Here is a 27,803-nt window from a genome sequence, read left to right as displayed (position 1 = left end):
TGCACCCCACTATGAGGATTGGTCATCATGGCCAGTATCATCAATGTCCTCATCCTTTTCACTCAGTCAGCCTCTTCCCCTGCTTGTGCCAACTCAGTGTTCCCCTCAACATCAACCTACTCTGTCTCCTTCTCCTCCATATCTTGCTGTATGTAATATGTACTTCAAATGTCTGCACAGGAGGCTAATCCTTTGGAGTGTTGTACTGGGATTATGTTTTTTTTTCTGAAATGCAATGTACAATCCAGGTGGTTTGACACTGATTCTGGTGAACTTTGACATGTGGGAGTTCAGTTTCCATATAAATGGATGACTGAATAAAGGTACACAAAGGGCTAACTGATGAAGAAAGTAGTTAATGAAAATGATTAAGAGACTGATGACAACAAAAATTCCTAGATATCAGAAAGACCATCATAAGGAGAAGGAGGGCAGCTTGAACTTGCTCGTCTTTCTGTTTAGTTTGCTTTGTCTAATATTGGGCTATCACAAAGAAGTGTACATAACATATTTTTTTTACAGCATGCACAGTTTATGTAGACAGCAGCATTTGGAGCGCACCTGTCAGCAGGATAGTGCTCAGCAAACTACATACACTGTCAGGTGGGCGACATTACACTGATTAAAATGATACCTGCGATGATGAAATCCATCCTGTGGTTCTTGTGTAATCTTTACTTTCAGTTTGTAGATAATGATATACTCGTGCTCTTGGGCAGCCTGTGGGGGGGCTCTATCTGGTGCTCTGCTTACATATTCATCTGTATGCTCTTATGACAGCTCACTGTGCCTTCACTGACCTGCCTCCTATTTTACATAATGCATCTAGTAGTGTGGGGCTAGGTAAAGTCAGTGAAGGCACAGTGAAAGTAAAGATTACACAAGAACCACAGGACGGATTTCATCAACCAAGGTATCATTTTAATCAGTGTAATGTCACCCACCTGACAGTGTATGTAGTTTACTGAGCACAATCCTGCTGACAGATGCGCTTTAAAGGGAATCTGTCAGCAGGTTTTTGCTGTCTAATCTGAGGACTAGAGATGAGCGAACCAAAACTGTAAAACGTGCTTGCAAATTCGATTCCCCGCTTTGTCAGGCAGCTCACTGTCTATAGAGTATGTACATAGAGAACCTGGTGTGGGTAAGGTTAGCTTTATCAGCTCTGCTGTATTGCTAAATCTAGTAACTCTTGATTGTGTCAGAACTGCTGCACTCTGTAAACTAAATGATACATCGTTAGATTCAGGGTCGCTTTGCCTACATAAGGCTGCTCTCAGATGAGGTAGCATAAACCTGCTGACTTGCAAAGTCTGAAATAATTAAAAGAACTACAAAAGAAGGAACATGGCTATCACTATGCAATATTCAGAATATGCAAATGGAAAATGCTGGTGTATTCCCCACACAGCTATACACCCCCACACATAAAAAAGCAGCAGTACAATTGCTTTTTTATGCACACAGGGATTTATTTCGATGGTTAGAAGCAAAGAGTTCTCTCGTGGAAACCATTTCAATAAACTTCTTTGGGAAATTTTTGGAGGAGTTTTTCTTTTCCAGAAACATTTACCGAAGAGTCTGTTGAGCTTTTTGGAAGAGGTTTTTTACTTGAAGTATTTTTTGCAGCATTTTGATTGGACAGTGCCTAGTTTAGAGCAGATTCCATCAGCTCCAAATATCCTTAGATATCCACATACTGTATCTTTATAATTCCTAATAATCTCATCTCCAATACGGCAGCACGGTGGCTCAGTAGCTAGCACTGTAGCCTTGCAGCACTGGGGTCCTGGTTTCAAATCCAACCAAGGACAACATCTGCAAGGAGTTAATGTGTTCTCCCTGTATTTGCATGGGTTTTCTCCCACACTCCAAAGACTAATACTGATAGGGAGTTCAGATTGTGAGCCCCAATGGGGTCAGTGTCTGTAACACACTGTGGAATTAATAAATAAATAAATATTGACCTGGTCTATGTAACGGGTCCGGGAGGCGGAACCTCTGAGCTACTATACAAGGGGGCGGCCCTTGTAAGGGAGCGGGTGGCAGTCTCTGGGTGAACGGACAGGGAGTTACGGCAAGTGATCAGGGCAGTCTCTGGGTAAGGGGTAGGTACGACCTGTGATGGCAGAGCCTCCGGGTAGGCTAGCAGGCAGATGGTAGATGTGTGCTCCCAGGTGAGCAAGCGAGAGTCTCTGGAATAGCAGGTGGTCACGGCACGTGACGGCGGAACCTCCGGGCTGGCAGGCAGGTAGGTAACGGAGAAGCGCTCCCAGGTGAGCGGGCAAGAGTCTCTGGAATAGCTGGTGGTCACCGCACGTGACAACGGGACCTCCGGGCTGGCAAGCAGGCAGGTAACGGAGATGCGCTCCCAGGTGAGCGGGCAAGAGTCTCTGAGATAGCTGGTGGTCACAGCACGTGACAACGGAGCCTCCGGGCTGGCAAGCAGGCAGGTAGCGGAGAAGCGCTCCCAGGTGAGCGGGCAAGCTGGTCCATAGACAGACTGACCGGAGTTGTAAGGCAGACCGTCGGACCTCAGGCAAGCAGGCAGGTAGCTGATGTGCGCTCCCAGGTGAGCGGACAAGTTGGTCCTTAGACAGACTGACCGGAGTTGTAAGGCAGACCGTCGGACCTCAGGCAGGCAGGCAGGTAACAAGTATTCAGGCAGGAATCAGGCAGGTAACTAGCAGGAAACTGGCAGGAAACTGGCAGGTAACTGGCAGGTAACTGGCAACGGGACCTGAGGGCTGAAGCACAGGTGAGACACAGGTGCAAACAACATTGCTCGGGCACCTCCATTTTGGAGGAGGTGCCTTATATATGATGAAGTCCTCCGGCCATTGGCCGGGGACTCTTTAGGGCGGCGCGCGCGGCCCCTTTAAGAGGAGGGGAGCGCGCGCGCGCGCGCCCTAAGCACGGGGGCCGGGAAGGAGCGCGCGCTGAGAGCAGAGCAGGAGAAGGACGCCGGGACGGAGCGCGCGCTGACAGCAGAGCGGGGGGAGGATGCCGGGCACGGAGCAGAGCGGTGAGAGGAGCAGCGTCCCTGCCTAGCAGAGGGCAGGGACGCCGGCACTACAGTACCCCCCCCTTTAGGCCCCCCCTTTTTTAGGCCAGACAGAAATTTAGCTAGGATGAGAGGGGCATGGATGTTCTCCCGGGGCTCCCACGTTCTCTCCTCAGGACCAAACCCCTTCCAATCTACCAGAAAAAAGGTCTTTCCTCTTACCCTTTTGGTGGCAAGAATGTTCTCTACCTCAAACTCGTCCTCAGCAGAAACCGGAGCAGGAGGCGTACCTGTAGACTTGGAAAAAGAGTTAAGCACCACAGGTTTGAGGAGAGACACATGGAAGGAGTTAGGGATCCGTAAGTTGGCCGGGAGTTTCAATTTATAGGCCACCGGGTTGATCTGACTGATGACCTCCAGTGGGCCGATGAACCGAGGCCCTAACTTATAGGAAGGGATCTTGAGCCGGACATATTTGGACGAGAGCCAGACTTTATCCCCAGGGCGGAATTGAGGAGGGTCCAGACGTTTTTTGTCAGCGTGTCTTTTCATACGCTCGGATGACAGAAGGAGTGCGGACCGGGTACTCTCCCATATGGAGGAAAATTTGTTAACAAGAGATTCCGCAGCCGGATTGTCCACCGAGGTGGAGACGGGAAACGGGATCCGAGGATGCTGACCGTAGACTACAAAAAACGGGGATTTGGAGGAAGACTCGCTCTCGTGATTGTTGTACGAGAATTCGGCCCATGGCAGGAGATCCACCCAGTCAGAATGGTGGGCATTAACGAAGTGCCGAAGGTAACTGGTCAGGTTCTGATTGATCCGCTCCACTTGACCATTAGACTGTGGGTGGTAAGCGGAGGAGAAGTCCAGGGTGACGTCCAGCAATTTACAAGTGGCTCTCCAGAAACGGGAAGTGAACTGTACTCCTCGATCCGACACGATGTGACGGGGCAGGCCATGAAGACGGAAGATGTGGCGGATAAAGTCTTTAGCCAGCTCGGGTGCAGACGGAAGACCTGGCAGTGGAATGAAGTGAGCCATCTTGGAAAAGCGGTCAGCGACCACCCAAATGACCGTACAACCGGCAGAGACGGGCAGATCAGTTATGAAGTCCATCGCTATATGCTGCCAGGGGGCAGCAGGTACTGGCAGAGGTAGGAGGCGGCCGGCCGGCAGGTGTCTCGGAACTTTGTTGCGGGCGCAGGACACACAGGCAGAAACAAAGTCAATTACATCCTTGTGCAGGTTAGGCCACCAGTAGTGCCGGGTAATAAGCTGGAGGGTCTTTTTCTGACCGGCGTGGCCAGCTAGTTTAGACGAATGACCCCAGTGTAGGATCTTCTCCCGATCAGGTACTGGTACGAACGTCTTACCAGGAGGAAGACGATTTAGACTCACGGGAGCCACCTGCATTACTCTGGCGGGATCGATGATGTGTTTCGGATCCTCCTCGAGATCAGACACCAGAAAGGATCGAGACAAGGCGTCCGCCTTGACGTTTTTGTCAGCCGGGCGAAAATGAAGGACAAAATCAAAACGAGCAAAAAACAAGGACCACCGGGCTTGGCGCGGGTTAAGTCTCTGGGCATGCTGGAGGTAAGCCAAGTTCTTGTGGTCAGTGTAAATTATTACCGGGTGAAGAGCCCCCTCGAGCAGGTAACGCCACTCCTCCAATGCCAGTTTGATGGCCAATAACTCTCGGTCTCCTATGGAATAATTGCGCTCTGAGGAGGAAAAGAGTTTTGAGAAGAAGCCACAAGTTACCATCCTCCCGGAAGATGATTTTTGAGTAAGTACTGCTCCGGCTCCAGAGGAGGAGGCGTCAACTTCCAGGAAGAACTGCTTGTTGCCATCTGGGCGATGCAGCACCGGGGCGGAAGAAAAGGCCTGTTTAAGGGAAAGAAAGGCCTCCTCTGCTTCGGGTGGCCACTCTTTGGGATTAGTACCTTTACGGGTGAGCGCAGAAATTGGGGCCGTCCGGGAAGAGAAGTGTGGTATGAAGAGGCGGTAGTAGTTGGCGAAGCCCAGGAATCGCTGAATGGCCTTCAACCCCTCCGGTCGGGGCCATTTCTCGATGGCAGACAGTTTCTCAGGATCCATTTGTAGGCCGGTCTGAGAGATAATGTAGCCCAGAAACGGAAGCGAGGTCTGCTCAAAGAGGCACTTCTCAAATTTAGCGTAGAGATGGTTCTGCCTTAGCCTGAGCAGGACCTGACGAACGTCCCTCTGGTGAGTCTGGAGATCCGGAGAGAAGACCAAGATGTCGTCCAGGTACACCACTACGCAGGAGTAGAGAAGGTCCCGGAAGATGTCATTGACCAACTCTTGAAAGACGGCAGGAGCGTTACAGAGACCAAAGGGCATTACCAGGTATTCATAGTGGCCGTCCCGGGTGTTGAATGCCGTCTTCCATTCATCCCCCTGACGAATACGAACCAGGTTGTACGCCCCACGAAGGTCCAGTTTGGTGAAGATCCTAGCCCCCCTCAGACGATCAAATAATTCTGGAATGAGCGGAAGGGGGTACTTATTCTTCACCGTGATCAGGTTTAGGCCTCTATAGTCTATACAGGGACGGAGAGAGCCGTCCTTCTTTTTGACGAAAAAGAAGCCTGCTCCCGCCGGGGAGGTAGATTTCCGGATGAATCCTCTGGCCAGATTCTCCTCAATATATTCGGACATTGACCGGGTCTCAGCAGCGGATAAAGGATAGATACGCCCACGGGGAGGAGTAGTACCGGGTAGCAGATCGATGGGACAGTCGTATGGTCTATGTGGTGGTAATGTCTCTGCCTCCTTTTTATTAAAGACATCTGCATAAGACCAATAAGGAATCGGAAGTCCAGGTAGATTAGCTGGGGTAGGAGAAGGACGGACGGGATGGACGGGAACCAGGCAGGTTTTATGACAGTCTTGTCCCCAGCGAAGGACCTCTCCGGTTTGCCAGTCTAGCACGGGTGCATGTCTCTGGAGCCAGGGCAGACCTAGCAAGAGGGCGTGAGAGAGTCCAGGCAGAACATGAAAGGAGATACTTTCAGAATGCAGCATTCCCACCTGCAGGGTTATGGATTCGGTGATGAGTTGAATGGGGCGAGGTAAGAGGCCCCCATCCACGGCAGCGACAGACAAGGGTACAGCCAGAGGTTTGGTGGGGATGCGGTATTTCTCAACCAGGGACTGTGAAATAAGGTTCCCGGCTGCTCCAGAGTCAAGTTGGGCTAGTTCGAAATAACGGTTCTCCCCGTAGATGATCGAAACAGACAACAGCAGGGATGGAGAGGATTTATTCTTGTCTAGGTGGACCTCTCTGAGCGAACCTAGACACAGGCGTTTCCCGACCTCTCCGGGCAGGCACGGATCCGGTGCTCCTTACTGCCACAGTAGAAGCAGCTCCCCTCGGCACGGCGTGAGTCCTGACGGGTTTTGACCATCTTGGTCTGGTCGACCTGCATAGGCTCAGGAGAGTGTACCTGGGGAGAGACGGAGGGAATGACGGGTTTCTGGAAAGTAGGAGCTAAACGTGGAATCCTTCTCTCACGGGTGACCTCTTTGGCACGCTCTTGGAACCGTAGGTCAATCCGGGTGGCAAGGGTTATTAGATCATCGAGAGAGGTAGGAATGTCCCGACCAGCAAGTTCATCTTTAATACGACCGGACAGACCCTCCCAGAAGACGGATACCAGAGCGTCGTTATCCCAGGCCAGCTCCGAGGCAAGGGTGCGGAACCGTATGGCATATTGGCCCACGGTGAGACCCTCCTGACGGAGGCGTAGCAGAGAGGATGCGGATGAGGTCTTCCGTCCGGGTTCGTCGAAGACTTTCCGGAAAGCCGAGAGAAAAGCAGGCAAGTTGGACACCAGGGGGTCTCCTCTCTCCCATAGAGGATTTAGCCAGGCCAGGGCCTCCCCGGTGAGATGGGACATGATAAAGGCAATTTTGGCCCGGTCGGAATTAAACTGATGGGACAAAAGTTCAAAGTGCAGGGTGCACTGATTTATGAAGCCCCGAGCCTGGACGGGGTCGCCTCCGAAGCGAGGAGGTGCAGAGAGCCGGGGTCCGGGGTAGGATACCATAGTATTAGTGGGCAGCGGAGCTGCCGGATTGCAAGATATGGCACTGGCGGAGGTTGTTGGTGGATCAGACAGAGTGTTCAGGCGAGTATTAACATTCCGCAGGTGACCCAGGATGGCCTCCTGTTGGGACCTCTGACGGGACAGTTCAAGACAGAGGTCCGAGAGCGAGGGAGCTTGGGTGCCACCGGGTTCCATGGCCCGAGCAAACTGTAACGGGTCCGGGAGGCGGAACCTCTGAGCTACTATACAAGGGGGCGGCCCTTGTAAGGGAGCGGGTGGCAGTCTCTGGGTGAACGGACAGGGAGTTACGGCAAGTGATCAGGGCAGTCTCTGGGTAAGGGGTAGGTACGACCTGTGATGGCAGAGCCTCCGGGTAGGCTAGCAGGCAGATGGTAGATGTGTGCTCCCAGGTGAGCAAGCGAGAGTCTCTGGAATAGCAGGTGGTCACGGCACGTGACGGCGGAACCTCCGGGCTGGCAGGCAGGTAGGTAACGGAGAAGCGCTCCCAGGTGAGCGGGCAAGAGTCTCTGGAATAGCTGGTGGTCACCGCACGTGACAACGGGACCTCCGGGCTGGCAAGCAGGCAGGTAACGGAGATGCGCTCCCAGGTGAGCGGGCAAGAGTCTCTGAGATAGCTGGTGGTCACAGCACGTGACAACGGAGCCTCCGGGCTGGCAAGCAGGCAGGTAGCGGAGAAGCGCTCCCAGGTGAGCGGGCAAGCTGGTCCATAGACAGACTGACCGGAGTTGTAAGGCAGACCGTCGGACCTCAGGCAAGCAGGCAGGTAGCTGATGTGCGCTCCCAGGTGAGCGGACAAGTTGGTCCTTAGACAGACTGACCGGAGTTGTAAGGCAGACCGTCGGACCTCAGGCAGGCAGGCAGGTAACAAGTATTCAGGCAGGAATCAGGCAGGTAACTAGCAGGAAACTGGCAGGAAACTGGCAGGTAACTGGCAGGTAACTGGCAACGGGACCTGAGGGCTGAAGCACAGGTGAGACACAGGTGCAAACAACATTGCTCGGGCACCTCCATTTTGGAGGAGGTGCCTTATATATGATGAAGTCCTCCGGCCATTGGCCGGGGACTCTTTAGGGCGGCACGCGCGGCCCCTTTAAGAGGAGGGGAGCGCGCGCGCGCCCTAAGCACAGGGGCCGGGAAGGAGCGCGCGCTGAGAGCAGAGCAGGAGAAGGACGCCGGGACGGAGCGCGCGCTGACAGCAGAGCGGGGGGAGGATGCCGGGCACGGAGCAGAGCGGTGAGAGGAGCAGCGTCCCTGCCTAGCAGAGGGCAGGGACGCCGGCACTACAGTCTACTGGCAACTTTGTAGCCAGCATAGTGATGTGTTACTTTAGAGGACTTGCCAGTAAAAGCAATCTGAAGTGACATATCAACCATAGTGACACCACTTCAGTTTTTTATTGAGACATCTTTGCAGAGTGAAGGTGCATGACCCGCGCTCCACCATTGTTTATGGGACAGTTGGAGATAGCTGGGCACAATGCATTTCAATATTCTATAGTCCCATAGATAATGAATTAAGTGGAGGTCGAGCATGCTCACCACTACTCCATTCAAGATGGGGTTCGGTAGAGCCTGGTTTCCATGTTCCAGTGGCCCATTCTCAGGTTTGATATGGATAGGGTGCATCATGTCTGCACACATTAAGTAAAATAGATTACTTGCATTTTTTTGAAAATATGCAGCGTAAATAATTCACCAAAAACTCATCATGGGGACTAAGCCTTTATGTCTTTTTCTGTATGCTATTTCAAAAATTTGAATACAAATGTAGTGGGAAAAAAATATCAAAAAATAGAAAAAGTGAGTTTAAATCATATGAGGGCACAAAAAAGGTGTCCTAAAATAAATTTGAAATAAAACTCAATAGTAATTATTATAAAACATATTTAGAAAATATCTGGTTGCCTATCCAATTATATTTTAGACCTTATATTTCTCTTTCTTATTGTTGCAGCACATAAGTAGTCGAAGGCACAAAGACAGAGCTGCTGGAAAACCACCTAAACCTAAATATAGTCCTTACAATAAAGTACAGAAAACAACCTCTCCACTTGGGGTAAGTTTAAAACTAAACTGCTTGCAGCTTAAAAATGAAAACATTGTTATATTAAGGCCTTATAATTTAGATAGAGTTCCATAACAATGATATCATCCATGGTTGGCACTGAAAATCACATAACCAAATAGAACTCCTAGGCTTCTTCAACTGAGTGTTTATCTCAATGGTAATTGCACTGGCTTCTAGCCATAGAGATTTGGGTTCAAGCCCCAGCAGCGAACAGTGACTTTTTTTTTATTATTATTATCTTTTTAAACCAAAACTATGTGTGACACAGATGCCTTGCCATTAAACTGTAGGCTCATTATTTGATTATTTAGGTAGTAATATATAATAAGCAAACAATAAGTTAGGTGTCAGAGTAAGTTGTCAAATTCACATATCAAACTCAAATATCTTTGATAAGTGACTTTGATAAGTAACTTTGATAAGTGACTTTTACAGCGTAATTTACAAAAAAAACCTCTTTTGTTCCATTGATTTGAACCTGAAAGCTCCACGCTGTTACCCTGAAACCTTACCATTTAACCATAGAGTTAAGTGATCGTGACTGGTAGCTTTTCTTGTCATATGAGATAAACCATGAAATTACTCAGGTTGACTAAGCATCATTGTGATTCTGATGTTTGAAGAAAGTCACAGATCAGTCTCACATATCAAAATCACACATCATTTGAATTTGGCTTGGAGGAGGTATTTATGAAAGTCCCAATGAGTTTCAGACAGGTTTGCACTGAAAATCACATAACCAAATAGAGTACCTAGATTTCTTCAACTGAGTTTATAGCTCAATGGTTAGTGCATTGGCATAGAGATTTGGGTTCAAGTCCCATCAGCAAACAGTGACTTTTTTATATTATTATTATTATTACAGTTGTAAAAGTCAATTATCAAAGTCACTTATCAAAGTCAGATATCAAAGTAACTTATCAAAGTCAGGTGTCAAATTCACTTATCAAAGTCAGTTGTCAAAGTCATATATCAAAGTCACTTATCAAAATCAGTTCTCAGACAGGGTATTTAACCTCAAAACGACATCATTCTGATGCTTGACTTTGATATCTGTTCATGTCCTAAAATGAACACTGTATGTTTTACCTGTTTTGATACATTTTCATAGGGAAAAATGTACCCTGTAAAATTTAATTAAAAATTATCGTTAATGTTTTCACAACTTGCTCAACATGTACAGTAGATTTTAAAATCATTAAGAGCATTAGAACCTTTTTTCATGCCTTCATAGAGTACATTTCCTAAATTACCATATAATCTAGCCATGTATGTGTATTGCATTACATTTCCATTTAGCGTCCTACAGAGCCTTTGATAAACTGCACTTGAGTTTCTGTAATTGTTTGTAAGCTTGTTTTTGCTTGAAATTACCAACTCTTTTGATAGAAATTATTATCTTTAAAGAACATTGTGATGAAAGCCGGCCGGTGGGTGCAGCTCTCTGGCGCCCCCTTACCTCTCAGGTCAGTCAAGGTACTGCACCTAGAGAAAGTAGTGCCAGGTAGCTGCAACCAGCGCAGGGAACACGGTAGTGTGTTATCCCTTCAACGTCACTACACAGCACAACTCGCTAGCGCCCTCTTAGCCTCAGGTCAGTCAAGGAACTGCACCTAGGATAAGCGGTCGCCAGAGAGACTGTCCTGTAACCTACTGGGTATCGGGGCCCTCTGTAGTGAGGGCGGTATATATATCTTCCTTGGCCGCGCCAGGAATATATATATCTGAACCTCCGACCGTCACTACCAGCCTTCCCCAATCCCCAGTTGGTATGCTGCCACCAGTCCCTATTTTAGATATACGCCCAGTCCGTGAATGGGCCTATATCGGGTCAGGAACCAACCCTGGGTAGCGTTTTTGGCTTGAGCCGAGCTCACACGGACGTGCGTTCGTTATGCAGAATAAAAGGCAGGCCCACAATTACTTGAGGTAATTGATTATAATAATACACTAGATACACGATATACAACTAAATATACACAGGTATAAGGTCAGGCTAAACTATACAACAATGGAATACAACACACAGAATCACCACAGCATATCAGTTACCGGTTTCTTGATTTTCTTGTGACGCAGGGAGAGGATTCTGCGGTCGCAGGCACGGTTCTTTGTTACAGGCTGAGGCCTACCACCGCATGGTCAAACTGCTCCTCCCCTTGGTGGCCTCAGCTGGTGCTCAGATGTTCAGCACACCACTCTTGGGTCAAAAACTGACTTGTCTCTTGTCTGTCCTGCTATCTTACCTGCCCCGTCCCGCCCACTGCTGGTGAGGTCAGCTGGCTCAGTCTCCACCCTCAGGTCTAACTTCGATCAGAAGCCCAAATTCTAAGGAACCCAATAACTTCTTCTGGGATGGTCTCAGGATACCCACAGGGGTTCCCACGGATTCGGGCCGCCGTAACCGACCTTTTGATATCAATTATGATACCATACGGTCCTCAGGAATGGCTCCGCGCTATATCTTGGCTTCCAGAGCACGTACAAACGTCTACCGCGGAGGCTTGTGTGCGCAATGGCTCCGGGACGCCGTGATATTTTTTTATTGGCCCATCCCACGCAACATGCGTGTACTATTCATGTTTCTATATCTTATGCCTCCATGCTTGTGACAGACAAAGAAACTAGTCCTATGGGACAAATGGTCAGGTACAGATAGACGAAGCACCCCCCCCTGCTGGCTGTGTTTCCTCTCGAAGTCTTTGAAGCTCCTAGCATTCAAGTGTTAAGTAGGCTTCTTATCTTACAGGAGCCTGGATGGGGGGAAACTATCTAGTTGACGTTTTAACAGAAGGTCCCAAGGGTGGGGGCTGCTGAAGTGTGGCCATCCCTGGATATGATTTATCATTACCAAGATGGCGGCTACAGGTTCATCACACCTCCCCCTATACGAGGGCGCGAGGGGGTAGCACATTCCTGTGTTCCCCCGTGCGTCCTTCTGCACCCTCCCCTTGCCGGGATAACCCGTCAGCGTTACCGTGGTCACGGCCTCTTCTGTGGCGAATGGAGAAGTGGTACTGCTGGAGAGCGAGGCTCCAGCGTAGCAACCTGCCATTCGACCCAGAGACCGTGTGTAACCAGCTGAGGGGGTTGTGGTCCGTCTCCACGGTGAAATGGCTCCCGTACAAGTAGGGCTGCAGACGCTGCAGAGCCCATACAATTGCCAGGCATTCTTTTTCCACCGTGGAGTAAGCCACCTCCCGGGGCAGTAGCTTCCTGCTCAGGTACAAGACAGGATGTTCCTGGCCTGTCGTGTTGACCTGACTTAGCACAGCACCGAGGCCAAAGTCACTGGCGTCGGTCTGTACCACAAACGGCCGGTCGAAGTCGGCAGCTTGCAGTACAGGGGAGCTACTTAGGGCGGCCTTGAGTGCCCCGAAAGCTGTCTCGCAGGCGACTGTCCAGTCGACTGCGACGGGCAGCTTCTTCTTGGTGAGGTCCGTCAGGGGCTTGGCCAGGGTGCTATAGTGTGGGACGAACCTCCTATAGTACCCGGCGGTCCCCAAGAAGGACATCACCTGCTTTTTGGTCCTAGGAGTGGGCCAGGATGCGATGGCATCCACTTTCCCCGGTTCTGGCTTCAGAACCCCCCCGCCTACCCGGTGACCCAGGTAGAGGACCTCACTCATGCCCAGCTGGCACTTTTCCGGCTTGATGGTCAAGCCTGCCCGGTGGATCCGACCGAGCACCTGCCGCAGGTGCTCTAGGTGATCCTCTCAAGTGGGACTGAAGACTGCAATATCGTCCAAGTACGCAGCCGCGTACCCTTCAAGTCCCTCAAGCAGCGCATTGACCATCCGCTGAAAAGTGGCAGGGGCATTCTTCATGCCGAATGGCATCACTGTGGACTCGTACAGTCCAAAAGGGGTGATAAAGGCAGAGCGTTCCCTTGCCGCGGGGGTCAGAGGAATCTGCCAGTACCCCCGGCTCAGATCCATGATGGTCAGGTACTTAGCCCCGGCCATCCGATCGAGCAGGTCATCGATGCGTGGTATGGGGAACGCATCGGTGGCCGTTACAGCGTTGAGCCCCCGGTAGTCCACGCAGAACCGTGTAGTTCGGTCCTTCTTTGGTACGAGGACTACAGGCGAGGCCCACGCGCTGCTGGATGCCTGGATCACCCCCAGCTTCAGCATCTCGTCTATCTCTTGGCGCATGTTTCCCTGCACCTCGAAAGAGACCCGATATGCTGAACGCCGGATCGGCGGGTGATCGCCAGTGTCCACGTCGTGGACAGCCATCTCAGTCCTTCCGGGCAGGCTGCTGAACAGCCCCCGGAAGGGGTGCAGGGTGGTCCCCAGCTGGGACCGTTGGTCCTCCGTGAGCTGGTGGCCAACCCCCACATCCTCGATGGACCCACCCGCCTTGGCTTGGGTGAGCAGATCCAGGAGGGTTTCTACCTCTCCTTCCTCGGGAAGGTTGCACACTGGGTGGGCAGTCGCTTCCCGCTCATGATGAGCCTTCATCATGTTCACGTGGAAGGCCTTCCTCCTTCCACGGGCGTGATCCAGGGTGACCAGATAGGTGACGGCATTGAGTTTCTGGTGCACGAAGTAGGGACCTTCCCAGGCTGCCTGAAGCTTGTTCTGTGGTACGGGGACCAGTACCCACACCTTTTGACCCACCTGGTAGGTCCTCTCACAAGCATTCTGGTCGTACCACCGCTTCTGGTCGGCCTGGGCCTGGGCCATATTGTCCTGCACCAGCTTTGCCAAGGCCATCATCCTGTCCCGGTGGCGCACGACATACTCGATGACCGACACCTCGGGGGTGGCCAAATCCCCTTCCCATGCTTCCTTCACCAGAGCCAGGGGGCCCCGTACCCGTCGCCCGTACAGGAGCTCAAAGGGGGAGAACCCCGTTGAGGCCTGCGGAACCTCCCGGTAAGCAAATAGGAGGTGTGGGAGGTAACGCTCCCAGTCTCTCCCGTGGGAGTCGACCAACATCTTAAGCATCTGCTTTAAGGTGCCATTGAACCGCTCACACAGGCCATTAGTCTGTGGGTGATACGGGCTGGCCACCAGATGTTGCACCTGCATTTGCTTACAGAGGGACTCCATCAGCCGCGACATGAACTGGGTCCCTCGGTCGGTGAGCATTTCTTGGGGGAAACCCACTCTGGAGAAGATCTCCAGTAAGGCGGTAGCCACCTTGTCGGCCCGAATGGACGACAAAGCTACCGCTTCCGGGTACCGGGTGGCATAGTCCACTACCGTGAGTATGAAGCATTTCCCGGAGTGGCTGGGAGTGGACAGAGGTCCAATAAGATCCACAGCGACCCTCGAGAAAGGCTCTTCGATGATTGGCAGAGTTACCAGTGGGGCTTTGGGGCGCGGCCCCGCCTTCCCCACCCTCTGACAGGTGTCACACGAACGGCAGTAGGCACCCACCGCGGCTCCCATCCCAGGCCAGTAGAAATGCTGAGCTATCCTGGCCTTGGTTTTAGCGATCCCTAGGTGTCCGGCCATCGGAATCTCGTGTGCGATCCGCAACAATTCCGCCCTGAACGGATAGGGTACCACTAACTGTCGGTCCCTGGGCCACGCCTCCGGTGAACCCTGCTGGACCGTTACCCGGTACAGCCGTCCCTGGTCCCAGACCACACGCTCGCAGTCTGACTCCATGGGAGGCTGTGCCGCCTGTTCCTTGAGAGCTTTCAGGCTGTCGTCTGCTTCCAACGCAGCCTGAAATTCCTGACTTGATGTGGCCAGAATCGACGAAACTGCCACATCCTCTGTCAGCCCCTCCGGGCATGTCACCTGGCCGCTGTCTGACCCGGCAGACACTTGGTCAGAAGTGGGGAAGCCGTCGGACCTCTGCAAGGCTCCTTGGGCTCCGGCGCTCCCACTCCTGGTGACAGCGGCTATGACCGCTGTGACCGTGGGTAGTGCCCGCTTCCCCTCTGTTTCTGACCAAGCCGCCCGATCAGGCAGGCTTCCTAGGCCTTTGGACATCTCGGATGTGGGGAACTCCTGCCCTGGGGTCTTACCTGGCGGCTCCTCTCTTGGGACACCCCCACCTCCCATGGCCTGTTCCTCCCCCTGCAGTGGGCCTATACTCAGCAGCCTGGATACCCCTGGGAGCCCTACACTGCCGGTAGCTGCCCCCCTCTCCATCCCTGAGCTTCCCTCTACAGAATCCTGCCCGCCCCCTCCCTCACCGGAGGACAAGAGGTCACGGCACGCCGGCTGAGCACCTCTGCGGGCATCCCCACACTCCCCACCTGCTTTCACTAACCCTGTTTGTGTTGTGTCTGTGCAGGTGTTACCCTCAGGTTTCACTCCCTCCTCCTCAGCAGGACGCACACTACATACAACATGGTTGGCATTAGCAGCAGACAAATCAATACACTCTTGGGGGGCCGAACTTGGGGGTTCAGAGGGTACATACTGCGATACAAGACGCCCCAAGTCGGTCCCTAATAAAACATTTGCGGGAATATTTGGCGTTACTCCCACCTCCCGCATCCCCCTTCCGGCACCCCAGTCCAAATACACCATGGCAACGGGAAGTGCCGGCTCCACGCCTCCAACCCCGGAGACGGAAAGAGTCTTTCCTGGTACCAAGTCCTGGGGGGACACCACCTCAGGCCGTACCAGTGTTCGTTCAGCGCCCGTGTCCCGCAGTCCCATGACCGCAGAACGGCCTATGGTGACGGGTTGGATGTTGTCCAGGGACCTACCACCACCCCCTCCCACACACAAAACATTGGGCGCTCTCTGGGACTGGGATGGGGTCTTTTGGCGCTGGGGACACTCAGCCCTAAAGTGTCCTGGTTTGTTGCATAGATGACAACGTCTTACGTCTGGTCCTTGCCTGGAGAGGGCAACAGGGGGATACACCCCTTGTGTTCTAGGGGCCGGGGAAACAGGGGCATGACTGGGCTTACCCCCTCTCCAGGTGCTGCTGGCAGACTTCTTCAGCTCAGGCGCCCTGTTATTGGCATACTCGTCTGCCAGGGCGGCTGTAGCAGAAGCCCCTGTTGGTTTTCGGTCACGGAGGAACTGTCGGAGGTCCTCTGGGCAGTTCCACAAGAACTGCTCCGTGACGAACAGTTCCTGGACCTCCTGGCGGGTAGTAAGCGCTAGACCCGAGGTCCAGTGCTCTGCGGCTCTCAACAGCGCCCGCATATGATCGGTCCAGGTGTCCTTGGGGCCACGCAGCAGGCTCCGGAACTTCTGGCGGTACGACTCGGGAGTGAGGTTGTACTGCCGGATCAGGGCCCGCTTGATGCAGTCGTAGTTCTGTACCTCCCCGGCAGGTAAGTCCCCCAAGGCATCCAGGGACTTACCCCTCAAACGGGGGGTCAGGTATCTGGCCCACTGATCCCGGGCCAGATGGTGCTGAAGACAGGTCCGTTCAAATGCCACCAGAAAGGAGTCCAGGTCCCCATCCTTCTCCAGTAGAGGGAAGTCCTCAGCTCGGACTTTGGACGACTTGGTCTCCTGATGGGTTGGTTGCTCTAGCGGAAGCCCCCGCTGGGCCAGGTCCAGTTGGTGCTGGCGCTCCGCAGCTCGCTCTGCACGCTCCGCAACCTCCCGGCGCTCTGCAGCTTCACGCTCCGCAGCCTCCCGGCGCTCTGCAGCTTCACGCTCCGCAGCCCGCTCCGCAGCCCGCTCCGCAGCCCGCTCTGCACGCTCCTCCTCCGCTGCCTTCTCTGATGCTGCCAGGAGGGTTTTGTAGACGGCATCGCCATGAGACTGGAGACTTGCCATAGCCGCTTGTAAAAGGGCTTGTGATCTGGACAGGCTGGGCTGGGTAGGTGGTGGGCAGCCCACTGCGGGACCGTATACTGGGGACTGGCTCCCTGAGGTGCCCGGGCTGGACTCCTCCTCGCCATGAGTAACAATGTCCTCCCCTCCTGCCACACGGACCGTAGCATTAGCCTCTTGCAGGGTCTTGCTCCTGGTGCCGTCTGCCATCTTGGTAACCGACACCGCTGCAACCCTGAGTTTGCACACACCTTGTTATACTTTTAGCCTGACCGTCTAACGTTGGGCTGACCTTAAGACTCCAGCAGTGGAAGTTACCACTGGCAGTCTTTAGTGCCTGGGAGTAGGGGTCCCACAACACTATTATTCTGCAATCCCACCGCTGCCACCAATGTGATGAAAGCCGGCCGGTGGGTGCAGCTCTCTGGCGCCCCCTTACCTCTCAGGTCAGTCAAGGTACTGCACCTAGAGAAAGTAGTGCCAGGTAGCTGCAACCAGCGCAGGGAACACGGTAGTGTGTTATCCCTTCAACGTCACTACACAGCACAACTCGCTAGCGCCCTCTTAGCCTCAGGTCAGTCAAGGAACTGCACCTAGGATAAGCGGTCGCCAGAGAGACTGTCCTGTAACCTACTGGGTATCGGGGCCCTCTGTAGTGAGGGCGGTATATATATCTTCCTTGGCCGCGCCAGGAATATATATATCTGAACCTCCGACCGTCACTACCAGCCTTCCCCAATCCCCAGTTGGTATGCTGCCACCAGTCCCTATTTTAGATATACGCCCAGTCCGTGAATGGGCCTATATCGGGTCAGGAACCAACCCTGGGTAGCGTTTTTGGCTTGAGCCGAGCTCACACGGACGTGCGTTCGTTATGCAGAATAAAAGGCAGGCCCACAATTACTTGAGGTAATTGATTATAATAATACACTAGATACACGATATACAACTAAATATACACAGGTATAAGGTCAGGCTAAACTATACAACAATGGAATACAACACACAGAATCACCACAGCATATCAGTTACCGGTTTCTTGATTTTCTTGTGACGCAGGGAGAGGATTCTGCGGTCGCAGGCACGGTTCTTTGTTACAGGCTGAGGCCTACCACCGCATGGTCAAACTGCTCCTCCCCTTGGTGGCCTCAGCTGGTGCTCAGATGTTCAGCACACCACTCTTGGGTCAAAAACTGACTTGTCTCTTGTCTGTCCTGCTATCTTACCTGCCCCGTCCCGCCCACTGCTGGTGAGGTCAGCTGGCTCAGTCTCCACCCTCAGGTCTAACTTCGATCAGAAGCCCAAATTCTAAGGAACCCAATAACTTCTTCTGGGATGGTCTCAGGATACCCACAGGGGTTCCCACGGATTCGGGCCGCCGTAACCGACCTTTTGATATCAATTATGATACCATACGGTCCTCAGGAATGGCTCCGCGCTATATCTTGGCTTCCAGAGCACGTACAAACGTCTACCGCGGAGGCTTGTGTGCGCAATGGCTCCGGGACGCCGTGATATTTTTTTATTGGCCCATCCCACGCAACATGCGTGTACTATTCATGTTTCTATATCTTATGCCTCCATGCTTGTGACAGACAAAGAAACTAGTCCTATGGGACAAATGGTCAGGTACAGATAGACGAAGCACCCCCCCCTGCTGGCTGTGTTTCCTCTCGAAGTCTTTGAAGCTCCTAGCATTCAAGTGTTAAGTAGGCTTCTTATCTTACAGGAGCCTGGATGGGGGGAAACTATCTAGTTGACGTTTTAACAGAAGGTCCCAAGGGTGGGGGCTGCTGAAGTGTGGCCATCCCTGGATATGATTTATCATTACCAAGATGGCGGCTACAGGTTCATCACAAACATCTTTTCAGTCTTCTCAATCACTCCATGAAAGTAACTACAGCTATTAAAACATGCTGCATACAAGAGCGGATTTTTGTCCTCCAGGGTGTTTCACTGTAAAATTGAGATAAGCTCTCTGTAAAACTATTTTCTCTTATCTAAATACAGCACGCCTGCTGAAAAAGAATTAAAATAAATATACTTATGTAAACATTATTTGAAACATTATTTGACATATTTATATTGTACATGTACATTTACTACTAATAATTATAAAAACCATTAGATTGTGAACTTTTTTTGTCTAAAGTCAGGGAATTCGTAGTTATTTTTCTTTATTTGCACTTTTTCTTTTTATGTTCATTCTTCTCTCCATAATCTTGCTCCTTGTTCGCTTTCTAAATTGTTCATTAATCTTAGGAAACATAAGGAATTTATCAAAGACTTTTTCCTCCTTTGTGCTACAAAAATGAGCTAGACCTCTCAATAAAAGTCGAATATTCTCTAACAGCACCTAAGCAAGTTTGCAATCAGAATGAACTAATAGCAATGTAATGTACTGCAATGTAATTTGTAATTAAAGTTCAGAATTAATGTTTGCAACAAAAGTACGGCAAGTCAAGGTTTAGCTTTAGCTTTATAGATTAGCTATAGGCCATATGAGCCTTTTAAAGATTTGTTAGTAGTTCATTTTGCAATTTTGATTTTGAGTTTTTAAGCTTTTCATGATGGCTCCACCGAAAAATGTAAAATGAGTCTGAAACCATAAAATGACTGTTCAAACCAAACTCAGATGTTCGGTGTACCCTGAACAATTAAGTATACCTTCCTTGTTTGTTTGTTTTTTATTTATATTTTCTCTCCTTTGGCTTTTGAAAAGCCAGAGCTGTCAGTCAAGGAAGAATAGGGCAGATATAGATTCCAAACAGGTGAGTGGAAAGGTGCACTATCCACACTTAGGATCCACCGAGTGCTTGATTTGAAGAGACATATTGCGCTCACAGACTTTCTTTAAAATTAGACCCTTTTCTTAGGTAACCTTCCACAGATACATAACACAGTGACTTCATTAATCACTATTGTTTGATAACTTTGTACCACATTCTTAACATTTTTCATCTCTCTTTTGTGTTTATTTCCTACTACATTTACACAACCTTATGTTTGATTGCCTCTTTCATCACTTTATAATAGAATGTATCCTGAACCCTACCTTTCTCTCTGCTGCTGAGATAACTTAAGAAAGGATGCAGCTAAAATCTCTAGAGAAAACAATGTGCTAGGGAGCCTAAGGGTATCTTCGACTGAACCTGACTACAATTATGAAAACAAATACATTGATGGAATTTAAGGAGATATTTTAAGTCTGTTTCACCTGAGGCTGAGTTGTCATTATTTTCACCAAATGTATAAAAGTGTCATACACAGTTTGATGTTTTTCTGTGACTTTTTAAAGTTTTAATTTATAAATCTGGGTCAGACAAATTTGCATAACTGACTATGCACACTTACCCACTCAAATTTCATATAAAATTAAAGATAGACGTGCAAAATAAAAGAAGTTACATTTTCAGGCAAAAATAATGTGCGCCAAAAATTACGATATTTTGTTGGCAAAGAGCTTGTTGAATTATGTATGTCCATATATGTATGTGGCTAAAAAAGTTTAAGGTAACACCTAACTATAAAAGTTCAACAACTTTTGTGTTCAGTGTTAACTTTCTGCATTATGATATCTTACTTTAACTTATGTTCACACAAACATATACTGCGGGCGGAATAAATATTGAACATGTCACAAATTTTCTAAGTGAATATTTTTCTAATGGTGTCATTGACATGAAATTCTCACCTGATGTCAATAACAACCCACCCAATACACACAGGCAAGAAATCAAACCACTATAGCTTCGCAGAGTTGGGGTTTAGTGTTCAAATTGCACAAAGGACAACATTTTATGTACAAAAAAATAAGGAGTAAAGAGTCCATGACAAAAGTTATTAAAGATATAAGAAAATAGGCATACTAACAAATATACAAAAATACAGACAAAGTCAATAGTCAAACTCAGGTATTAAGGACATGCTTATCCACTAGTAAGTATTAGGGATGGGAGAGTAAACTAGGAAAGAAAACACACATAAAGTGCAAGCGCTTAAATGGACAATAACTTGACTACTAGATGCATCCTGCCTCATAAACCAAAGATGCCAATACATATGTATAGTCCCTAAGTGAAAAATCAACAATGTCAGCTCTAAGGTATACTTTGAGGCTGTGTGCACACGATGCGTTTTTAATGTGTTTCTGCGGCATCTTTGCAGCTGCGGAAACGCCGCGGAAACGCATTAAAAATGCATGGTAGAAGGGCAGCAATGTTCCCCAATGTAAATTCGCATGTGCTGTGCCCATGCTGCGGATTTTTCCGCAGCGTTTATGCTGCGCTCAAAAATCCACAGCATGTCCATTAATTTTGCGGAAACGGGCGTTTTCACCGCCATTGACTTGCATTACAACGCGCCAATACCGCAAGACTGCATTTGTACTTGCGTTATTGGCGCGTTCTAATGTGCGGATGGTACCCGAGTGTGGAGAAGATGAGACTCTCCTCCACACCCAGGTACCATTAAAAAGCTGTAAAAACAAGAATAAAATAAAAAATAAGATATATTCACCTTCCCGACGGCCACCGGTCTCCTTCCCTCTGCTTGCGTGCAAGACTGAAGGACCTTCGGCGACGTCACAGTCATGTGACCGGAGGCCCTTCAGCGCAGTGTCTCGCGATATCCCGGCAGCCAGGAACAAGCCAGGAACGAATGTGGCAGCACACGCCGGGCCATCGGAGGGTAAGTATAGCTTTATTTTTTTATTTTTAAACATTCTTACGGTCAACACTATATAAATCCATGCCGGTTGCATGGATTTATATAGTGTGACCTAGTTGTCAAGCACTTTCCAGGTGATGCTAAAATCGCCTGGAAAGCGCTTGTCAATCCGCATGCGGAAACGCATGTGGAAACGCATGTGAATCCGCATGTATTCCGCAGGAAAAACGCATGTACAATCCGCATGCGTTTTTCTGCCAGGGAGATGCAGAAATGATGCAGAAATTTTCTGCTTCATTTCTGCATCGTGTGCACATACCCTGAATGAGGATGTCTGTAATACTTAATAGATGCATTTAACAGAGGTGAAAAAAAGTCCTAATTTATCTCTTATCCATACTTTCCACGTGGAGCAACATGCCACCAACCCCAGCGCGCATTGTATGTTCTCCCCATATTTGCATGGGCTCCGGTTTCCTCTCACATGCAAAGACATACTGATAGGTAAATTAGATTCTAAGCCCAGTGGGGACAGTGATGAAGATGGCAGTGTGTAAATGGGTAAAATAAATAATAAATAAACCTGGATTAGCCTTATTCCTACTTCAAATTGTATATATAAAAGGTTTTTTAATAATTATTAGTATAAAATTACTAAGTCTATGCTCATAATAATCATTGTATTTGATGTTTAGAATTCTAGGGTCTATCTAGCTTTAAAGGAATAATTTAATGATTTCACTTTGAAAATATATTTTAATGTATTAAGTCTGAAAGTTTTGCTAAAGAAAACCATTTAATAGTTGCAGAATCTATTAAACCAAATGATATATTATTAGTATTGATATCTTTTAAGAAATAATTTATGCATTAAATTAGACAATTTATTAAACTTAATGTCCATTTTATTTCCACAGATAAAAGTAGCCTTTTCTAAACAACGACTAAAGCCATTAACTACACGGATATTACCAAATCCTCTGGCAGCAGCAGTAGCAGCTGCCTCAGTTGCTGTGAATTCACCCTTCAATTTCCGTACTACGCCAGCAGCTACTCTATTTCAGACTTCTGCACTTCCTTCAGCACTTCTGCGGCCAGCTCCTGGGCCAATACGGACCACCCACACACCTGTTTTGTTTGCTCCTTACTGAATTATAAGCAGGGATAGTTGTACTGCAATAATTTTTTTGTGAAGCAAAATAAAAAACAACAAAAAAAACTTAAGAACTATGCAGTGTTTTTTCTTTTGTTTGAAATAAATATAAGCCAGATGAAACTACTGGATACATTCAAGAAAGGTCCTATTTTCTTAAATAAGAGCATTACTTATTGTAAATTAATTCTGTTGTATAATTGTTGCTTAAAGAAAGCATCTGTGGATGGTTCTACATAAGAAGAATTAAGATTCACCAATCATGTGCCACTGCCCAGAACTATAACATTTTGGTAGCAGCACATATGGGTTATGGGGTCAGGCAGATGTTCACTGTTTCTCGATGTTGATAAAACATTTGTCAATTAATGGCTATTCTTTTTCTTTCCTGCTACTACAGGAATTATCTGTAAAATGTATTAGATGTTTAAAAACCAAAAGACAAAAAAATAAATAACTGCTGCTCATCAAAAATATTACAATAGCTTAGTACAGCTAGGATCACCAAGAGTTCCCATTAATTTAGATGTTTTTTTACTTAAAATGTTATAAGAAAACTCCAGCATTTTAGAGAATGTATCCCTTACTTATAAAAATTTTAAGGGCATTATACATATCTACTGTATGTCTAAAACATTATTCTTAAATATGCTTTGTTTAGGATTTATTCAGACTATCATTTTAAGCTCCATTTCCCTCACCTTTTTTGGAGATAGGATAGTTGAAAGTGTTACAAGTTCAATACAATGTCCAGCCAACAACTTAAACGAAAGGCATGTGGGGTCCTTGTATTTCAGAGATCTAGATAAGCCTGATAAGAAAATCAATGTAAAAGGAGTTTGGGAAATTGAAAGCATTTAGATCATTTCTGCAGAAAGTGCTACGTCTCACTATGACTTTTTTCCCCAACACTTAGAATCCCAAGGATATATTGTCAAAGGACATTATATGGATATACAGAAGAGAATTACATAAGTATTTGGGTAAATAATATTGATGAACGCAAGTGCTCTTTACTCGAGTTTGCCTAGGGTGCTCGAGTATGCACCGAGAATCACGGGTGCTCAAGTGACATGTTCGAGTCATAAAACATGCGGGGATTGCCTGACAAACATGGGCAATCCCGGCATGTTTTGTGGCTGTCTAGCAACCGAGAAACATGTGGCCGCGGGGACTCGAAATGTCACTAGAGCACCTGCGATACTCGGTGCATACCCAAGCTCCTTAGGCAAACTTGAGTAACGAGCACTTGCGCTCATAACTATTAGCTAAGTATTCTATACCAGAAAGAATAAATGTGAGTGTATGTGGTCATGTACCTTTAGATAGAGCAAGCAGAGCTATTAATTCTTTCCGTAGGAATAATCAGAATGGGTGCCATACAGGGAATGGATCCCATTTAAGAGGAAAAGTTTCCCACAGGACAGATTTAGCCTTCCCGATTGAAAAATGGAGCTTGAAAATGTTTTGATATAAACAGTCATATAAGGATGAAACGCATTACAATTAAACAAGCTATTAAACGTCTGGTGTGGACAGCAGAAACACTGTGAATAGTATCATATTCCACTCAAGCACAAACTTGGTATTTTAAATTAATTTCATTCTATGGATATTTTATAACACAGAACATTACTCTTCTTTGGAATCAATATACAGAAAACATAAAGAACATGCTCATTGGAACAGATAGCATATCCCAAATGTAGCCTAATATTATTGTGGGGAAATATTATTTTTACCTTGATCTAGCACACACTACAAATAGAATTTTAGAATGGAAGGACATTTTGTGTTTTCTTAATATGTTTACAGCTGTATTATCGATTCTTGATAATGGATTAAATACAGTAATGTATTTTGTGTGTCATAAATGTATGAGTTAATGTAAGGAGAAACCTATGTATGTGATTGTTCTCTGTATTAGCACATAGACTTATTTGGGCTGTTCAGATTTTCTTGGAACAAGCTGTTAATGATGATTGAATTTAAAGCTGAAAAGTTGTTAAATTAGCTTTCCATAAGTGGAGTTAATCAGGTCATTGTTGAAATAATCTTAACAGGGAAACAGTGCAATGTAATTGTCATAAGGGATATGATTAAATGAAAATACATTCCATGTCTAAAAAAGATATTCCTGTTATCTTATACAATTCCATTTTTTGCCTTTTAAAAATGTTTTTTTTTCTCAAAGTCCAATCTATATTCATTTTAACCCCTTCAGGACCCAGCCTATTTTGACCCTAAAGACCTTGGCATTTTTGTCAATTCTGACCAGTGTCCCTTTACGAAGTAAAAACTCTGGAACACTTCAACGGATCCTAGCGATTCTGAGATTGTTTTTTCGTGACATATTGGGCTTCATGTTAGTATTAAATTTAGGTCGATAATATTTGCGTTTATTTGTGAAAAAATCAAAAATATGGGAAAAATTTTGAAAATTTTGCAATTTTCAAATTTTGAATTTTTATTCTGCTAAACTAGAGAGTGATGTGACACAAAATAGTTAATAAATAACATTTCCCACATGTCTACTTTACATCAGCACAATTTTGGAAAAAAAAAAAATTTTTGATAGGAAGTTAGAAGGGTTCAAAGTTCATAAGCAAATTTTCTTTTTTCCAGCAAAATTTGCAAAGCCATTTTTTTTAGTGACCACATCACATTTGAAGTCCCTTTGAGGGGTGTACATGACAGAAAACACCCAAAAGTGACACCATTCCAAAAACTGCACCCCTCAAGCTACTCAAAACTACATTCAAGAAGATTATTAACCCTTCAGGTGCATCACAGGAACTAAAATCACATGGAAGAAAAAAATGAACATTTTTATTTTTCTAACAAAAATTTTCTTTTAGCCTAAATTTTTTAATTTTCACATGGGTAACAGGATAAAATGCATCCTAAAATTTGTTGGTCAATTTCTCCTGAGTACACTGATACCTCATATGTGGTCATAAACCACTGTTTGGGCACACGGCAGGGCTCAGAAGGGAAGGAGCGCTATTTTACTTTTTGAATGGAAAATTAGCTCCAAAAGTCAAATTGCGCTCCTTCTCTTCTGAGCCCTGCCATGTGCCCAAACAGTGGTTTATGACCACATATGAGGTATCAGTGTACTCAGGAGAAATTGACCAACACATTTTAGGATGCATTTTATCCTGTTACCCATGTGAAAATTAAAAAATTTAGGCTAAAAGAAAATTTTTGTGAAAAAAAAAGTACTTTTTTGTTTTCACAGATCATTTTGTGAAGCACCTGGGGGTTCCAAGTGCTCACTATGCATCTAGATAGGTGCCTTGGGGGGTCTAGATTCCAAAATGGGGTCACTTGTGGGGGAGCTCCACTTTTTAGGCACATTAGGGGCTCTCCAAACGCAACATGGTGTCCGCTAACAATTTGAGCCGATTTTCCATTCAATTTGTTTGCGGACACCATGTCCCGTTTGGAGAGCCGCTGTGTGCCCAAACATTGGAGCTCACCTACAAGTGACCCCATTTTGGAAACTATACCCCCCAAGGCACCTATCTAGATGCATAGTGAGCACTTGGAACCCCCAGATCCTTCACAAATTAATTTGTAAAAATAAAAAAGTGTTTTTTTTTTCACTTTTTCATTTTTATCAATCAATTTGTGAAGCACCTGGGGGTTCCAAGTGCTCACTATGCATCTAGATAGGTGCCTTGGGGGGTCTAGTTTCCAAAATGGGGTCACTTGTTGGTGAGCTCCAATGTTTGGGCACACAGCGGCTCTCCAAACGCAAAAGGTTCCAATTTGTTAGTGGACACCATTGTGTAGTGCATGTCAGGTTGGTGTGCGGTGTGGTATATTGTAGTGCATACACCACACACACACACACACACACAACACACACAATCTCATACACTACAACACACACACACCAACCTGACATAGCCTCCTCAGCTGAGTACGCCCTAGACTGGGATGAGCGGGACGGGCGGGACATTTTGTGTGCTTTGTGCGTGTGTAAAAAAAAAAAAATAAAATCAAAACTTTATTATAGTGTGAGTGTACGTGTGTGTGCTTGGTGTAACCTTCTGCAGTCACGTGTGGGGGCGGTCAGGCGTAGGGGCCGGTCAGGCGTAGGGGCCGGTCAGGCGTAGGGGGCGGTCAGGCGTAGGGGGCGGTCAGGCGTAGGGGGCGGTCAGGTGTAGGGGGCGGTCAGGAGTAGGGGGCGGTCAGGCGTAGGGGGGGTCAGGCGTAGGGGCGGTCAGGCGTAGGGGGCGGTCAGGCGTAGGGGCGGTCAGACGTAGGGGGCGGTCAGACGTATGGGGCGGTCAGACGTAGGTTGGGGCTGAGGAGATGGAGGAGCCAGAAGCAGCAGCAAGGGGGGTGATCACTGGGGCAGGAGCCGGCAGCAGCAAGGGGGGGTAGGAGGCCGGCAGCATTGGGGGGTGATTACTGGGGCAGAAAGGGGAGCAGGAGCTGGCAGGAGCAGGGGGCTGATTACTGGGTTTTCGGGGGGGTGATCACTGGGAACAGGGGGGGGTGAACACTGGGAACAGGGGGGGGTGAACACTGGGAACAGGGGGGGTGAACACTGGGGGAGGGGGTGATTATTGGGAGGTGGGGGGTGATATCACTGGGACTGGGGGATGGTGGGTTTGATCACAGGAGCAGGGCATTTACACTGAGCCTGCTGCTGCTGTGATCACAGTCCACCGGCTGTCAGAAGGAGAGCAGCAGCCGGTGGATGAAGACGTGGGAGAGGGAGCGGAGGTCGGGGTGCAGGTATGAAAGTGGAGGGGGGGTGGAGAGGGGGGAGGGGGGGTCACGGGGGGGTGGAGGGGGGGGTCGGGGGGAGTGGCGGCAATACTTACCGCTGATCAGCGGTGGCGGCGGCAGACGCGATCCACAGGGTCCACAGCAGGGGGTCCGCAGCAGGGGGTCCGCAGCAGGGGGTCCACAGCAGGGGGTCCACAGCAGGGGGTCCACAGCAGACGATCTAGGGTTGGGAAGGTGCTGGGAGGTTTCAGCCATCCCTCCATATCTGATTGGGGCTAGTATCCATGTGACGCTAGCCCCCCAATCAGATCTGGGGGGAGGGGGGGGACAGAGGTGACACTCCCCCCCAGCCA

At 48.3% G+C, this 27,803-nt stretch overlaps 1 protein-coding gene across 3 annotated transcripts in view; it reads left to right on the top strand.

Annotated features, from left to right (window-relative positions):
* Positions 1-25,584, top strand: part of ZNF385D (zinc finger protein 385D) — a 620,390-nt gene extending 594,806 nt beyond the window's left edge. For all 3 annotated transcript variants that reach the window (XM_073677967.1, XM_073677968.1, XM_073677969.1), the window contains 2 exons: positions 9,058-9,159; positions 22,469-25,584. In XM_073677967.1, coding sequence (XP_073534068.1) covers positions 9,058-9,159; positions 22,469-22,702 — 336 coding nt within the window. In that variant the 3' untranslated portion in view covers positions 22,703-25,584. The remainder of the gene's footprint in view (positions 1-9,057; positions 9,160-22,468) is intronic.
* The last annotated feature ends 2,219 nt before the right edge of the window (positions 25,585-27,803 follow it).

The sequence above is a fragment of the Phyllobates terribilis genome, unplaced genomic scaffold (assembly GCF_046119375.1).
Source record: "Phyllobates terribilis strain yellow unplaced genomic scaffold, ASM4611937v1 Scaffold_4__5_contigs__length_816908805, whole genome shotgun sequence".
In the NCBI taxonomy this organism is placed as follows: domain Eukaryota; kingdom Metazoa; phylum Chordata; class Amphibia; order Anura; family Dendrobatidae; genus Phyllobates; species Phyllobates terribilis.
This window is presented reverse-complemented; position numbering and strand designations above follow the sequence as displayed.